The 17,836-nt window shown below is 37.5% G+C and overlaps 1 protein-coding gene across 1 annotated transcript in view; it reads left to right on the top strand.

The window, feature by feature from the left end:
* kcnt2b (potassium sodium-activated channel subfamily T member 2b) overlaps positions 1-17,836 on the top strand; it is a gene marked incomplete at its 5' end in the record, with an annotated part of 98,397 nt that overhangs the window by 33,976 nt on the left and 46,585 nt on the right. Inside the window, 10 exons of the mRNA XM_084432055.1 lie at positions 3,292-3,391; positions 4,453-4,506; positions 6,475-6,523; positions 7,746-7,805; positions 8,894-8,968; positions 9,891-9,974; positions 10,288-10,382; positions 11,210-11,390; positions 15,654-15,818; positions 16,038-16,174. Coding sequence (XP_084288181.1) covers positions 3,292-3,391; positions 4,453-4,506; positions 6,475-6,523; positions 7,746-7,805; positions 8,894-8,968; positions 9,891-9,974; positions 10,288-10,382; positions 11,210-11,390; positions 15,654-15,818; positions 16,038-16,174 — 1,000 coding nt within the window. The remainder of the gene's footprint in view (positions 1-3,291; positions 3,392-4,452; positions 4,507-6,474; positions 6,524-7,745; positions 7,806-8,893; positions 8,969-9,890; positions 9,975-10,287; positions 10,383-11,209; positions 11,391-15,653; positions 15,819-16,037; positions 16,175-17,836) is intronic.

Raw genomic sequence — 17,836 nt, forward strand, 5'->3', positions numbered from 1 at the left:
GCAACACACAGCATGGTCTAACAGGGTTCTCGCTGTGAGGAGAGTATACGTAAGGGTCGACCACCACGTGCGGTCCGGATCCCCTTTTCCAGACTGTGAATTCACATTATCTCTTTTTCCCCGACTTACGAGTGCGAGAAATGGACAGATCACACATTCTCTTTCTTTTATTCCCGTTGTTATGACATGACTCACCGGATATTATGTCTCCCTCCATGTTTCCGTCCAATTACGCAGAGCTCTGTGGAAATGAGGCTGGCTCCAGAGATCTGAGAGGAAGTCTTTAAAAAGACTGGAGTGATCTGGCTCACACTGATCTGGTCTGTGGCTAATGCCTCTTTATGAGTCCCTGGATAGTTGGAGCCCAGGAAACTGATTAAAACGGGACTGGAAACGTGCCAGAGTACAATGAACTCGATGTGTGTGACATTCTCCCATGAGTGACCTTTTAAGGAACATAATTGTTACAACTTAATGTGTGTGGACAGCTACTGTGGCGTGATGTCAATAACCACAGACGATTATATTGACTCGGCATTCAGTGTCTATAAATGAACTGGAGACACGTTCACAGTACACACACCGAAAGAAAGTTTAGAGCCCTTAAATAAACAAATAGAATATCTATAAAAACCATAAGACTCAAACATTGAATGTTACCTTTGAATAATGGCATAAAGGTTCTGACACATCGTTGAGCGTCAGCCGGCTCAGTTTTTGAGGCGTGTTCCACACCGCAGCCACTAGTCGGACCTTATTGGGGGCTTTTTGGCTGATTGAGCATGTTGACTGTTGAGCATGGTGACATGTACCAGACTTCACCAATCATTTAGGGGCTGTTTACACGACACCGCTTTCAACTTAAAACATTAAACTTTTAATGTGTTTTGGCCATTCGTTTACACGACAACGGCGTTTTGGGTGCCTGAAAATGCTAACTTTTGAAAATGGGTTTCAAATTGCACATTTTTGAAAACGGTCTCCATGTAAACAACAAAAACGCGAATCTCTGAAGATGATGATGTCATGCACATGCGTATTGCGTGTTCAGTCTATTGTGATTCATCGCCATCTAATGGCCCGGCAGCAGAATACTGCGTTTTTAGTTGTTTTCTTGGATCCGTGTGAACGGGGATCGTTTTGACAGTGGTGTCGTCAGTACGCGGAAAACTCAAAGGAAAAACTACATCGTTTCAAGCATATCGTTGTCGCGTAAACGTACCCTTAGTCTGCATAAACCCCTCCCCATTCTTACAATCGACTGCAAGCTCACGTTTAGATCTGCCTTCATCCAATCAACAACCAGCAGACAGATTTGAACTGAATTTTATATTTTTTCTTTGGGACATAATGGCCAAGCTAAAACACTCTTACTTTACCTTTGTGCCCATGCATGAATTCCAGGGTTGGATATGTAAGTAATTTAATTGACCATATATCATATTTGCCATCTATAATCATGTTTGATTGTAGATGTTGATGACTGATCTTGGCGTAAACATCTTGAATTGTAAACAGACAGTCAGAGGAATTATAGTTTACATCATTTAACTTTTTTTTTGCTGCTTTTTACCATATACAGTATGAAACTTGAAATAATCTTGAATGAAAGACATTTTTCTAGCAATAATCTTTTGAATGTGAATTTTGATGTTAACCCAGATATCAAACAAGCAACCTTGGCATATCAACATTCATTGTTTACTGAATAGAGAATTGCGCTAGCCATGACAAAGTCAAGGGTTTGAGTCCCTAACTATTCCTTAAATTCAGTGCAGTTTGCGAAATATGAAAACATATATATATAATTCTTAGTTAACGAAACAACACTGACATTTCAATCGCAACCAAATTGATGACTCAGAAGAAAAGTCGACAATGTATCATTGGAAAGTTGTCATGTTCTGATTTCAAATGAATGGTCGGTAATATATAAATTCATCTGGTGACAGTACGGAGTGGCACAAAATCACTCTCAAGAACGTTTTCTTCTCAATTCCTTGCTGGTCAAGATCTTCCCAACCCTATCCGGAACGCCAAACAGACAGCTGGAACAGAGACAGCTGAAGACTCATCTCTTCCATCAGCACTTAACACTTAAAAAAATAATATCTATTCTATTTTACGGTCTATTCTTTTTTTCTATGCTCTCAGTATTTATGAATCCCTCCCTATTTTAGCATGTACTATGCTGAACGACGGCTGAAACTTTGTATTACTAGCATTTCTCGTGTTTATTCCATCTTTAAGATGAATCAGTTGTTACATTCCTCAATTGAAAGACGCTTTGGATAAAAGCGTCTGCTAAATGAATAAATGTAAATGCTCTGAACGAACAGCTCTACAGCTCAAACAACAAACATTTTTTTACAGTGGAATCCATTTAAGTGCTTTACCAGACACAAGAGCTTCTCGTTTCTGCTTTTAAACCATAATGATCATTTGTGCAAGTAAGTGCAAGTAAACACATTTGAATTCCTGTTTGGAAATGATTGCCTGTGGTTATTGGCATCTTGCCGCTGCAGATGCCGGACAGTCTTCGGGTCGAACGCGAGCTGGAGTATTCCTCTACGGTCAGTTCCAGATCTCTGTTTGTAGAGTGTGGACTGGAATGAAAAGCACCAGAGTTATGGCTCCTCCTGTTGCGTTCTCCCTCGCTGTGGGAGTCATTTATAATTCTGGATTTAGTCAGCGCGGATGGCGAGGTCAACCACAGCCGCCTTTGCACACAAAAGGCAACATCATTTCCTTCTAAAGCTGTTAGAGTTTAATATTGCAACAGCACTTTCTAGCTCTCAACTGATTGCTTTTTATTATTACGGCAATGGCAATACGTCTAACTTTCTTACCTCCTCTCTCATATATGTCATCATTATCTGTCCTTCCCCCTTCCTCTCCATCTCCAATCAAACATCATCATTCCTTTTAGAGTGCAGGTAGAGTTCTATGTGAATGAAAACACTTTCAAGGAACGTCTGAAGCTGTTCTTCATCAAAAACCAAAGATCCAGTGAGTTCTCGGCCAGACCGTGCGGCGGCTCTAATTGTGGCTTTTCTTGTCCTGTGAGGTGGTAGTTTGTTTTTGCTTTCACGTGGAGTGTTGTTGACCCCTGTGAGTGGCTCTGTGGAGCTGGTGCTGGGTAATTGGTTGGTCTTGTATTTGTTTCTGGCCGTTTGATGTGCTGTCCTCTAGCTGTCGTGTCCCGTCCGTGAGTATTGGGCTTGGTGTATCTGTTGTTTGTGAAGCTCTTTGTAACGCTGATTGGTGACAGACTCACGCTCTTGTGTGCAGGTTTGAGAGTGCGACTCTTCAACTTCTTCCTGAAGGTTGTGAGCTGCCTGCTCTACATCGTACGAGTCCTGCTGGACGACCCGCGGGAGGAGAGAGACTGGTGAGACACAGCCAAATGGGACCGAGGATATTTTCTGTTTTAGTAGACAGAAAAGTTATTTTAGCCTGATTGTTTTGGCCATATTCTAAAGGTGCCTCATATTAACAAAATTTCACCTAAATTTGATGTACAAAAACATAGTAGTGATGCACCGAAATTTCAGCAGCCAGTAATGTTCCACCGAAAAAGAATTTTCGGTTTTGGCCAAAACAGTTTTACTAAATATGTCAGCAATGTTTAGATGGTGCATGTGTCTGTAGAGAAAGCAATCCCAGAATGCACTGCAAGAAGTGTTGTGAAAATGTTGGTTACACTTTACTTTATGGTTTCCATGTTAAAATTTAAGTTCTAAGTAATAATAATTAACTACATGCACTTACAACAGGGTTAGTGTTATGATTATAGTTCAATTGTTAAAAACAACATTGCATGTATCCCTCTTAGCAAGGCCTATTTTTATTCAAGATGGTGGTTGCAGTCAAGGGAAATGTCATTATAAACAGCACTTAAATCAATTTAAAATATCTCCATCTCCATCAGTTTGAAGTTGCTTAGCTTAGCAAAATGCTAACGTCACACTCAGCTAAAGTTTGCAATCTAAGGTTTCTCAAAGAACAGCAATTGTTTGATTGCGTTCCAACCACAGTTAGAGTAACATTGAACTTTGTGAACATTGATGCCATTCTCCTGATACAAGTGGAAACAGCAGCCAGAAGAGGTTGTCACTCAGAGCAATGGAAATAACTGGAAGAGTGAAGAAGAAAGACATATACAGAGAAACAGGTCAGAGTCTGTTTCATTTCTGAGTGTAAATTAAATACAATGCCAAAATGCAGAAGAACAGCATAGCGAGAAGCTCACGCCAAAGAGATGCAAGTGAACGACAGGATAGTGAAGGACGGTCAAAAGTGAAAATCTATTTTCAGTTCAGAGAAGAGTTCATGTGGTGTTGGAGAGAGAGTGTGTGGGTAGACGAAGGGAAAGTGAGATCCGGAGAAGACTGAAGTGCCTTTGGATAATCAGTTGCAACTCTTATCTGTGTGTGTTTGCTTTCCCTGCAGTCCTGGCTGTCTCAGACAGAATGCCTCTGCCCACAACAGAAGCCATTTCGACTGGTAAGGATCCAGGCTCTTGACTCTGAGAGATGAGAAATGAACATGGTGGCCGAGGGCCAGATGCACACAGACATACGGCCATTTTATTAGAGAAAATCTGAAGAAAATCAAAACAAATTTAAGGAATGTGAATCTCCTCTTTTGAATATGTTCATCAGGAACTTTGCATCTCATCATCTCTTCTGATATTTCATATTAAGCTTAATATACCCTTGTGAAAAAGAAGTGTGCTTTGAATGTCCACTTATAGTGTACTTCAAATCTAAATATCTAAAAATCTAAATATCAAATCTTATCTGATACTTGCAGATAATATTAATGAATAAATAGGCCACATAATGACTTTATTACTGTTTCTTAACACATTTTTAAAAAGTTCACTTTGTAATCGTGTCAAATTTTATTTTAAAGCACATTTTAAATCATTGTTTTATAGTCCCCCTGTGGTGAAAACCAAGCTTTTAATGTTGTTTATATGTCTATGTGGTGTTTTTAATATGTCAATTCATAAGTCAACACCATTGCTGAGTATTATCTCCATAAAACTGCAGTGAACCAAAAGAAAGTCTCAAAAAAGGGGTTTGAAATCAATCACATAATTGTAACCAATCACGTCAACGTGTGATCGTCAACGCTGGTGTGGAGGCGGAGCTAATTTGCATATAAGGTAATAGGCTATCGTTTAAATGTAAATTTGCAACTTCATTGCAAATGTGTGATTACAAATATTTAAATACATGAAATACAAGTTTCAATATTAAAGCATCAAAACATTAAACCATATTTTAGTTTATCATAAATGCTTGTTTCATTCGGCAGTACACTTCAACCATATTTCAAAGACAAAATTATAAAGATGTAATTAAGTCCTACTAGCACTCTAAAGTTCAGCTAATAGCATTTAGTGTGAATTTAAACTATGAATCATTTTCATTTAATTGTATAACATGGAGTTAAAGGAATAGTTCACTTAAAAATGTAAGTTCTGTCATCATTTACTCACCCTCAAGTTGTTTCAAACCTGTATGAATTTCTTTCTTCTTAAGGTGACTTAAGAAGATATTTTGAAGAACGTCAGAAACCAAACAGTTCATTTTTAACATAGTATTTTTTTTCCTACTATGGAAGTCAATGGGGCTCATCAACTGTTTGGTTGAGTAAATGATGACAGAATTTAAATTTTTAAGTGAACTACTCCTTTAAATGTCTGAAAACATTACATTCAGTTCACACTTTAGTATATTAATTTAAAGTATAATATTTCCATAATAAGTACACTTTTAAAGTGCTTCTTTTTAACAAGGGCAAAGCTGCTGTGTGACTCAAAATCACTTCATTCATGAAACACGAGCAGAATGTTTTTAACCAACTGCAACAAATTGGTTGATTGTTTCCCATTTCTGTGATGTTGTGCTGGGTAGCCCCGCCCACAATCATATCTGATTGGTCTAAAATTGAACTGTATGTTAAATATCCAACATGTTCTGACTGGCTGTGATTCAAATGACTTTTTTTGCTAGAAATGTATTGTGTTGTGTACAGTTAGACTGTTTTGTCTCATGCCAGCAATAGAATTGATTTATTGACTTCAGGACAGTGCACAAGGAGTCTCCGTGACCTGTTTAACAAGGCGGTCAGCTTTTTGCTATTTATTAAGAACCAAAAAGGCTGGCGGCAGTCTGTAAGCATTTAATGATGTGTCTGACAGGATGCCACTCTGCTCATTACTTTACTGCAGAATACACACTTTGATTTCTTAATTTGTCACAATTTTTTTTAATATGAATCTGTTTATTGCTCAGGCATTGTAAATGGATTGGATTCTGGAATTGGTGTGTTTGTTTGACATGTGTGGGGGGAAAAAAGTGTTCAATTATGGGCCTGCTTCTTGATCCGAGCGTCTCTAATTTGTAATTTCCCTTTCATTCTTTACCTCATTTCGTTATAATAATGGCTTCCTTTCATCAGGTCCCTCATAATTTGGGTGAACAGGCCTCTGCCACTCTGGGCTCTTCAGGTCAGAACAAATTCATTAACACACACACACACACACACATACACTTGTGTTTCTTCTACAGGCACTTTTGTCCTTTGTGTGATTTTAAAAGTAAATTTGTATGAATTGTGATCTTATGTGATCTTGGCAATCTTATGATTGTATTTAATATTAAAACGATGGATGCACACACATCACTGAAGAATTCTGTCATCTTACCCTTAATGAACAAAAATCAAAAAAAAATTTACAAATCACAATTAATGTTGTCATGGAAATCACAATGGTGAAAAAAAAAAAAAAAAAATTTGGAATAAAATGTGGGATGATTCCTAATGCTAATTTCATAGCATTTTATGTTTCCCCAAATACAATTAAATAATATTTACACATATTTTACATTGATGATTTTATTAATGATGTAAGTATTGCAAGATTTATTAAAATCATAATCTGATTATCTAAATACAAACACAGATGACGACGATTAACTGAACAGGTGATACAGAAGAACTAATAAAGGTTGACATGGAAACGGATGAGTGGCGGGAAAACAGAACAAAAGACATGTGACTAACACAAACAGAACACAACTGCGACAGTTATATTCTGAAGACGAGTCTAAAACTCTGAATTTCAAGAACATGTCATGTGGTTTTTATTTTGAGAAGACTCTAAAATGCTAACTGATGTTTATTGTCATCTTCAAAGCATCCATTCAAAGTGTATTCTCTCTATTGTTTTGTGGTGCAAATTGCCCCATTCAGTTTCAGTCTTCCCTGCACACATTCACCGCTCTCCAGCCTGGTTATGGCTCTAATTATTCTTTTCTTTTGTCGTCTTTATAATTTCTGACAACTTTCTATTCACAAAGTTTTAATCCCTCGTTGCTTTGATCAAACTTGATCAGAGCTCATTGGCTACTGATACAGCAGGAACCAATCAGCCAATAGTTTCATGACAGAACTTTGTATTTAACCAGTGATAACAAATGAAACCTTATTGTAAAGTGTTACCAAATATAATAAATATTAAATCAATCCGTGGTACATACAAGAGCCTGTGGTTGAAAGACACACACAGACACATTTTCCATTGTTGTGTTGCCCACAGTTTCGCCATTTATTCTCAGACAGTGTGAAACTCACTGCTCCTGCTGTTTCTTCCTACACAGCCTCTGCTTTTTTCTCTAATCTCTGTCTCTTTTTATCTCTCTTGTTTGCCTATTTTCTCTTCTCACCAGGTGCTTGTTGCATTCATCAGTTTTTCAGAGACAATGTTGTTGGTGTACCTCAGCTACAAGGTGAGTCAAACAACACATGTGCTCATGGTCTTATCACTAGTACTTGTACTGTTTTCAAAGCGGCCTCTAATACCTAGAGAGAACTACAGTATCTGTCAGATTCCTATTCATTTCATTGCTAGCTGCATTTGAGCTTTTACCAAATAACTCTAAATAACCTTATGTATTGGGAAATGTATCTTGCATGTTGTGACTGATAATCAGTATGTTTGTTTTGCTTAGTAGCTCACCTCACAAATCTGGTTGCTCGGCAGTTGACTAAACGAGCATGTGAGCATTAATGCTATTATGGACTACTACATTATCTCACGTAATTAATGTTCATGAGCAGAGCTGGAATGTTTAACATTGTGTCCCATTGACTTTTTAGATCGTTCCTTCACCCTGAATATATTAGATCTGCAGTCCCCAGAGTGTATTTGAGAAGGTCAGACAAAATGAGATGGAGAAACGGATAGAATCCTTCTAAAAATGCCTTCTGATGGCAGCTGGTACGGTGTGGTTCCTAGATGATCATAGTTGGTATTTATGGTCATTAGTTGGTCCAATTTGGTTCACCAGCAGGCTCATCATGTTGGTCGACCGTCTTAGACAAGCAACAGGCGAGCTACAGCGTTTCAGAAACAAGCTTAACCACCTTAAGAGTAGAGGAAGAGTTGCGTTGAGCTGTTTTGAAGGGACTAAGTGGTGAGAGAAAGCACGAGGCATGTTTGTCTGATAGTGAAGGGATGTCTTAGAGTCTCCTACACCTCGTTTGATCCCAGTGCGATGAGTACAACTCATTTATGCTCTGCTTGGATTTCTTTTCAAACCAGCTAGTCTTTTTCACCCACGCAGGTTCCACGTGAGTGAGACCTAAACATATATCTTGCTTGTAAAATATGGCAGATGTTTAACACCTTAATAGAGCCACAGGCTCAACTGCATCCGATAAATGAAACTTATTTCCAAGGGGGCGAGGAGAGTGACCTTTAACCCTGCTGTTTTTCAATGGTTCAAACCTTATCAAAGCAGTGTTTTATCCTCTAATACAAGAGGTCACACAAACACTAGTTTCCTGACCTTGACACAAGTATCCTTGTTTCCAGGGCAACGTTTGGGAGCAAGTGTTACGCATTCCGTTCATTCTGGAGATGATCAGCGCCGTTCCTTTTGTGATCACTGTGAGTAAAAATGTGCCAATGGGATTTTATTGATCATTTGTTATTATTAATATTATTATATGTAATTTTATTTAACAATTTAAAAATATTATTTTATTTAGTTTCTGACATTATTATTCAATTATTATTATTATTATTATTATTATTGTTATTTTTTTTATTTTTTTATTTTTTACTAACAATTAAACAACATTTTGCTTCTGACATTATTGTTATTATTAATATTATTATTTTACCAACAAATAAACAATATTTTGCTTCTGACTCCATTATTATTATTATTATTAGTAGTATTATTTTACTAAAAATTAAACAATATTTAGCTTCTGACGTTATTATTATCATTATTATTATTATTATTATTATTATACTAACAATTCTTTTTTTTTGGCTTCTGACATTATTATTATTATTTAAATTTTATAATTTAACATGACTACCAAAAACTCTAAAACTCTGTTGCTGATATATGTTTATATATATATATATATATGAAGCGTTCAGATGCAAAAGCCTCTAAGTGCCATCTGAAAATTTCTTCTAGAATGATCATTTTTATGAAGCTCATATATTTAAGTTCAGTAATTTCACTTAAATGGCAATGCAAATTACCTATTAATTGTAATTTAAGTGAAATTACTGAACTTAAATAAACAAGCTTTATAAAAATGATCATTCTAGAAGAAAATTTCAGATGGCACTTAGAGGCTTTTGCATCTCAACTCTTCATACACACATATACATATATACATATATATATATATATATATATATATAGTATATTTGCCATGGAGCTAAAGAATCATCAGTGGAGCAGCAGTGCTCCTGAATAGCGGTGCTAGAAACTCTGTATTGTGTGTTAGAGCTGTATCACAAAACTCGTTGAATTGAAGGAAATTAAGTCTTTTTTCTTTCCAATCAGGTGATTTTGCCTTCCCTCAGAAACTTGTTCATTCCAGTTTTCCTGAACTGCTGGCTGGCCAAACACGCTCTTGAGAACATGATTGTAAGAAATGAAGCCTATCTCCTGTCCTTTCTTCCAGTGAAATTGTGTCTGTGTGTATCCACTTTTATCACACAGCTCTTATTTTCTTCTCCATCTCTATCTCACTTCCTCCGCATGCCTTATTTTCCTGATTGTATCTGTCCTCTGCTGTTGAAAGCTTGCTGGTTATCAAATTTGCCAAACCTCTTGATGATTGTTTTGGTTTTTTTATCATAAGTACAAGTACAATAGCACTATACGTTATTAAATGTCTCACTGTCTCTCATCTCTGCCTTCTTTTATGCCTGCCTCTTCTCCTTCATGTTGTTTTCAGAATGACCTGCACAGAGCGATTCAGCGTACACACTCGGCCATGTTCAACCAGGTGCTCATCCTCATCAGCACCCTACTTTGCCTCATCTTCACCTGGTGAGAGAAAAACACAAACAGGACTTGAAATGATTCATTTACTGCGAAGATTGTTTAACTTTACAATAAGTCAGTGGGAGAGCAGAACACTTAATGGTGCTTTTGGTACAAGAAATGTGTAGAATAACAGAATAGGATCTGTGGTGATGTTGCAGCTGTCTGTGTGACTGGTCAGGATTTGACAGGATGATGTTTCCAAAGTGCTGATTAATTAAACACCATATTGTGTGTGTGTTCTCTTGTTCTGTGAGGTAAGTAGCAGGGAGGTGCCGAATGTACAGGGTAACGGTGCGTTTGTAAAACAGAAGGCAGAGAATCGAATGACCTTTTCACCGCTGACAGCTGCGTGTTGACTCAACCGGCCTTTCAACACGGAGCAAACACGCACATGCGCCGCACACACCAGCGGTACTGAAAGATAACCCACACACGGGCACGCAAACAGGGTTCACATCATGTCGTCTTGTGGCTCACCACACAGTTTTAGCTCGTGTTTATCACAGTTTGCTCCAAATCATCCGGTGATGATAGAAACCCTCTGGCTTTCCATACACACCTCCAAACCTGTCCACCTGAAAAGCCCTTGAAAGGAATGGTTTATTCAGAGTTTTTATTACTCATCACCATATCTAAACCCATAATTTTTTTTCATGACTTTTTTTTACAAACAAATCTGAGTACAGCTCTTTTCCACACAACCGTTCATACTCATAGTGCTTTAAAATAACATCATAGATGTTTTGAAGAACACTTTTAATTTTGGGGTGAACTATCCCTTTAAATCCATATTTCAGCTGTTCTTACACCCTTTTATCTCTCTTTTCCAGTATTTGCGGGATTCAGCACTTGGAACGCGCAGGGAACAACCTGACGCTCTTTGACTCTCTGTATTTCTGTGTTGTCACCTTCTCTACGGTGGGCTTTGGTGATGTCACACCACAGATCTGGCCCTCTCAGCTGCTCGTGGTCATCATGATCTGTGTAGCTCTTATAGTTCTACCAATACAGGTAAATAAAATACATGGTCGGACCATTCCAACTCATCCTTTTAATCTTGTCTGGTTCAGTGTTTGCTTGTAAGCTAGTCCTGCAGTGTGCTATCAGTTCCTCTAAACCCCTCCACCTGCCTATAGATCTGCTACAGGATTTATGTATGTCTGTTCATGCAGCAACAGCATATCTTACATGCTCACAGCAGCATGTCTGTGTATCTATTGGCAGTAGCAAGTCCATACTTGCTCTGCAGCAGCAGTGTGGCAGATCTAGTCTACCAAGAGCAAATACATTAACATTGCCGTATCCATTATCATGCTAAAACTGTCCATATATGTGTGTGTGTGTGTGTGTGTGTGTGTGTGTGTGTGTGTGTGTGTGTGTGTGTGTGTGTGTGTGTGTGTGTACAAATCGCCAGTCTGTGCATTAGTGTTGTGAATTTTTCAGTGAATCTTTCATTGAACTAATTCAGGAACGAAACTGCTGTTCTCAAGAGTTAGTCATTGAATCATTTACTCAACTGATTAGTTGAAATCACTAATTCATTCCAAAACAACAACACGACACTACTGTGTTTTGCTTGGTGATGTGCAGCGGTTCAGCCATTGAGTCATTTATTCAACCAGTTTACTCAAATGTCTGATTCATTTAGGAACGAAGCAAGTGACTGTCTTCATGAGTTAGTCATTGAATAATTTACTCACCCGATTAGTTGAAAAACACTAATTCATTCCAGAACAACAACACGCCACTACTGTGTTTTGCTTGGTGATGTGCAGCGGTTCAGTCATTGAGTCATTTATTCAACCAATTCACTCAAATGGCTGATTCATTCAGGAACAAAGCAAGTGACTGTCTTCATGAATGGATCATTGAATCGTTGACCCGATTAGTTCAAAAATGTGCATTCATTCAGTAACGAAACACCACTGTGTTGCTCAGAGACACACTACGGTTCTGCTCTGGCTTTTAGAAATATTTTCATTAGTCGTATAGAGCAAAAACAGGCACTATTGACCATATTTTGTCTAAAATGTAAGTTACTAATAAACTTTTTTTATTGAGCTGTTGTATAAAATTACTAACGGATTTGCAATTGTGCTGAAATTCGGGAAAATCAACACTATTGCGTTTGTGATATGGTAAAAAGGAAAAGTTAGTAAAGGGGCATTTTTGCACCCATATCTCGAATTGTGGGGGCATGAATTAATTTTGTATATCTTTTTTGCCTTTCATTTCAGACTCTTGAAACTTTCAGATGTTTACTGATTGGTCCAAAAGCTGAAGCTGATATGATTAATAATTCATGGCAACATATGTTTATTTTTCCAATACTTCAACTCATCAAAATAATTTAACCAATTTCAACTTCAGTTTTGAGGCTTCAACTAGAAAATATATTAATATATAAAATATGATTATACTTAAAACTTTTTTCTAAAACAATTTTCTAAATTGCAGATAATCAGAAAGATGAATAGAAGATTTCAAAGGGTCACACTTAGCCTTAGTAATAGCTACCTTATGTCATCTTAATAGAATATATCCGTTCACTTAAGGCGAGACATGGCAGGCAAAAACATCGTTGTTTTTTTACTGGTCAATTTTGAGATTTTTGGATATTTGTCTTCAATAACATGTCTTCTTTCAGATTTGTGGTGAAAAAAAGTCTGAAATACACATTTAGGTCTTTATTTTATTACACTTTTTTCTGTTTGCGTCTGTAGATTTCTCATAAATTCAACAAAAGTTGGCATTCTTAATCAACATGCTGCTCCGCGATCGCTGTCTGCTCCCTGTCATCACACACACCGTTAGAAAGCTCTCTCTCTGCTGTTCAATCCTGTCAGATCCAAATATGGTCATTTCCTTTTTATCATCAACCAATCGTGAAAGTAAAAGGGCTGAATGCGCAATCTCATTGGCTGATGATACATTTTTAAAGCCTGTTTTCTCAAAATGACTTTTCTCTCATACTCCAAGTCCGAAATATCCACTTCAGTAGCACCTATATACACCAAACTTTCCAGTCTTGTACCTAGTTATATTATGAAGACATTTACAGAGGGATTTGTAAATATATTATTCCTAGCCTGATTTATAGAACATTTTATTCCAAAAAACATGGCGAAAATAATTTTTTAAGGCTATTGACAGTATATTCTTATTTACAGGATAACAAAAGTAGATATCCCTCTGTAATTGTTTTCCCATCTAATATGTGAACACAATGACATTTTTTTTTTAACCTGGCTTTATCCAATACTCAAATTTAGTTTTTTAAAAGATATGCAAATTAGTGCATATTTAATTAGATATTGCCTAATTTGCATATTTAAACATTAAATTACAGAAAACTTGTAATCATTTTTTTTTCTCATCTTAATGTAGGTAATCAACTGGGAAAGTTTCATGGTGATATCTGCTAGTTAAAAATGTTCCCCTATTCACCTGTAGTGTCTCGCCTTAATATTCACATCAAGCTTTCGGCAAGTTCTTTGAAAGAACTTTGAAATTGTGTCGTTTAGGCAAATTTTACGAATTACTGTGGAACATTTACAGTGAATCTAGTGAATGAAAGGGAGTATTTTATCTTAACTTTACTCAGCAGTAGTTCTGCATTGTTCTTTCACATAAGATGATTTCAAAAAAGGTTTTCCGCTTTTACTTTCAACTTTCAGACATTTTATGCAAATATTATGTGGTTATGATGACAAAAGCACTGAGCCGAATCACTTTTGTGTTAAAGGCCCCGTGAGACGCGACACAGCTGGTGATTTTCACAGTCTGACACACACACACACACACACACGCTTCCATGTACACAGTGCTTTTAATTAAACGCATTTCACATCCCATTTCAGCATATACCTTGTATTGCTGACACACACTCACCCAAACAGGTCTCGCACACACTCACTCACGGGCACAAGCCTCCCGTGGGGCTGAGGAGAGAATGAGATGAGAGCGGGCTTGTCTTTCATGTGTGATGTGAGGGCTTCCCTGCCAGTTTCCTCTTCGGGAAGCTGCTATGTTTCCATCACACAGGAAATGGCAGTGGCTCCGGCGAGGCCCTCCCACTCTTTTCATCTACAAATACCAGCTGACATTTACTGCTGCCACCCACACGCAGCTGGTGCTCGAGCGTTACGGCCGAGCCTGTGTTTGTTTCTGGCCTGACAGGGGAAATCTCCGGTATGGCTCACGGCCCGCAGAGAGCCATCCTACCGTACAGACTGACAGCAGCCACCGTATCCCATCGCTCCCTGTGCACACATCGCAATGAGTTTTTTTTTCTTCGTCGCTTCTGTATTGCAATTAAACAGTGCCAAATCTCAATTCCCAAATACCATTTGCCCTGAAAGCCAATGAATAGCAGACATTACCCACCACTGCTAATAAAACAGCTTAAATCTTTGCTGAGAATCCCTTTATGTTCCCTCTTCTGTCAGACATTTACGCCTGCTGTTAAACATGCGTCTGAGCGCTTTTATACAGGAACATATAAAATATCCTCACTGCCAATATCACCCACACAATCCACAACAGCAGCCTTATCTTTGCAGAAGCATGATCCACAAACATGATCAAAAACAGTATCGACTAGCGGTGTAACGATACCCTCATGTCACGATTCGATACATATCATGATACTGAACTCACGATATGAAATTATTGTGATACTCCAAGACATATGGTAAAAGGTTAACAAAAAATGTACTCAATTTTATTACATTGTGGGTGTAAATGAATAGGATTGGACTTTGGTGCTAGTAACCCAATGCACAGGACAATGGTGACACCAGAATAAAAATATATTCATGATTCTGAAGCTGAAAATACAGAATTATTTTAGACGAATATGCTTGCACTCTGTCACTGACAAGATATATTTAAAATAATGAAGGCCGCTTTTTACACAAATATTCCCCATATTATACATTATATTCAACATTATATGTGGTAGTTTAATGTAGTACTGACACTCAACTATCCACGATACATATTGTCACTATCCACGATACATTTTGTTGCATTTTTGTATTGCGATATATTGGGACACAATATATTGTTACAACCCTAGTGTCTACACACACAATCCACAGCAATATGCAAATATTCAAGACTAGTCAAAACTATACATTTAAAATATACAATTATATGAATCAGAATGTATTCAGAATTAGTTTTAATTTCACAGGTAGTTATCTCAGGTTCTGATAATCCACGTGTAGCCTGATGTCTTAATGAAGCTTCGTTCCCTGTAATTTCCCGTAGTTTGAGCAGTTGGCTTTCTTGTGGATGGAGCGACAGAAGTCTGGAGGGAACTACAGCCGCTATCGCGCCCAGACCGAGAAGCACGTGGTGTTGTGTGTCAGCTGTCTCAAGATAGACCTGCTCATGGACTTTCTCAACGAGTTCTTTGCGCACCCCAGACTGCAGGTAAGCATGCGTGTGCGTATGTACACATGTAAATGTGTGTACGTTCATGTTAATTTGAGCTCAGACAGCCTGCTGTGCTCTGTTAATCCTCTTAAGGATAGCTGGAAGCTTGTACTAGGATTAACTGAACATCAATTTAATTTAACCAAGCTATTTATGTGTTTGATATGAGTTGCATTGGCCTGCAGTTTTCCACTAACTTGCGCTCATCGTGTCCAGGATTACTATGTGGTCATCTTGTGTCCTGCTGAAATGGACGTCCAGGTGCGCAGAGTTCTCCATATCCCACTGTGGGCTCAGAGGGTCATCTACCTGCAGGGATCTGCTCTCAAAGACCAGGACCTAATGAGGGCAAAGTAAGCCTGCTGAGTAAACAGTACCAATCACCTGAACACGCTTAATTGTCTTGAATGTGCACTTGTAGTATACTTCAAATCTTAAAGGGATATTTCACCGCTGGAAAGATGAACATGTATTTAAATTGGGTCATTTGTGGAGCAGAAATGTGGAATTATTTTAGAAGTTGGTGCCTTCTAGACTGAGAAAAGCCAGAAAAAGTATTTTTGGCTCATGTGGATGAAAGACAACAACTCCCAGAATGCACTTGCTTCGCTGCCCTAAGAGGCCACTCCCAAGCCACGCCTACCGGTTACAGAGGGCAGTATCGGAAGAAATGATACAACTAGGCTACTAGTTGACTCGAAACTGAAAAGACGCCGCTTTATCGTGATTTCCCACCCCCTATGGGCGGGTTGAAGACATGCGGAACGAGCTCCTACTACTGGCTGTAGTCTCTATCCTCTGGCCAAATTATGATTTTTTGCATCACCGGAGGTTTTTTTCCAGACACACAATACAGAAATACTACCGGGTTTCTACTGATACAAAGCTTAATGCTAATCGGTGAAGTATCCCTTTAAGTTTATACTTGCAGATTATATCATCAATGGAATGAAAGGCCATTTAATCCTAACCCTATAGCTAGTAGTTAGTTGTTATTATTACTCAGTACTTAAATGAATAATTACATTGTAACAAGGACACCTTAAAATAAAGGGTTACACTTTATTTTAAGGTGTCCTTGTTACAGTGTAACTATACATTTAAGTGCTGAGTAATAATAATTACCTACATGTACTTACTATAGGGTTAGGAATAAGGTTTGGTTTAGGGTTAGATGCGTGTAGTTATGCATAATTTATAGTTATTACTACAGTAACTACACGTAACGTGTAACAAGGACACTGTAAAATAAAGTGTTACCAAATAAAGTGCAACCCAGTATTTTTTAGTTTAGCATAAATGATTGACAGTATACATTTGCCAGTACACATTAACAATATTTCAAGACAATTGAAGTAATTATGAAATGACATAAAAAGATGTACACAAGTCCTACTTGAGTGGGTCAAAAAAGCTCAGCTAATTGCTTTTAATATAAGTGTAAGTATTCTTTTGAAGTTTATTATTTCCATAATTAGTACTTTTTCTGAACTTTTTTTTCATAAGGGACATCATGTCTACTATGCCTCAAGTGCCTTTATAAGTCTTTATAAATATTCCATTTCATTAACTCATAATCAATCAATTTTGAGCACTTCCTTCAGCTGAGTCACTGCATTTTGACTGGAGGCTTAAAAAGCAGTGTGTAGCTCATATTAATGTTAATGAGTAAAAAACATGTTTTACTAAATGTTTCTGACAAATCACTCTATTTGGTGTCTGATTTGAAATTATGAAAATGCCGTATTAAGTACTAATGAAAATATGATCTCTTATATAATCACATTATATTACCAAAGCTAAAATGGTCAAATGTTTCCCTTTCTTTGTTTTCTGTTAGTCTCGCTTAAACTGATAGCTTACCATATCAGCTCAAGAAAAGCTTTTTTGATTAACTAGAACTCACACTTCTCATTCATTTTTGAGGGACGAGTTGAAGATATTTTTGTGGTGATCAGTAGCAGGCCGCAGATGTCATATGAACACTTTTGGAAGTATTGACTTTTATCTTTTAC

This window comes from Rutilus rutilus (assembly GCF_951802725.1).
Source record: "Rutilus rutilus genome assembly, chromosome: 1".
NCBI lineage: Eukaryota > Metazoa > Chordata > Actinopteri > Cypriniformes > Leuciscidae > Rutilus > Rutilus rutilus.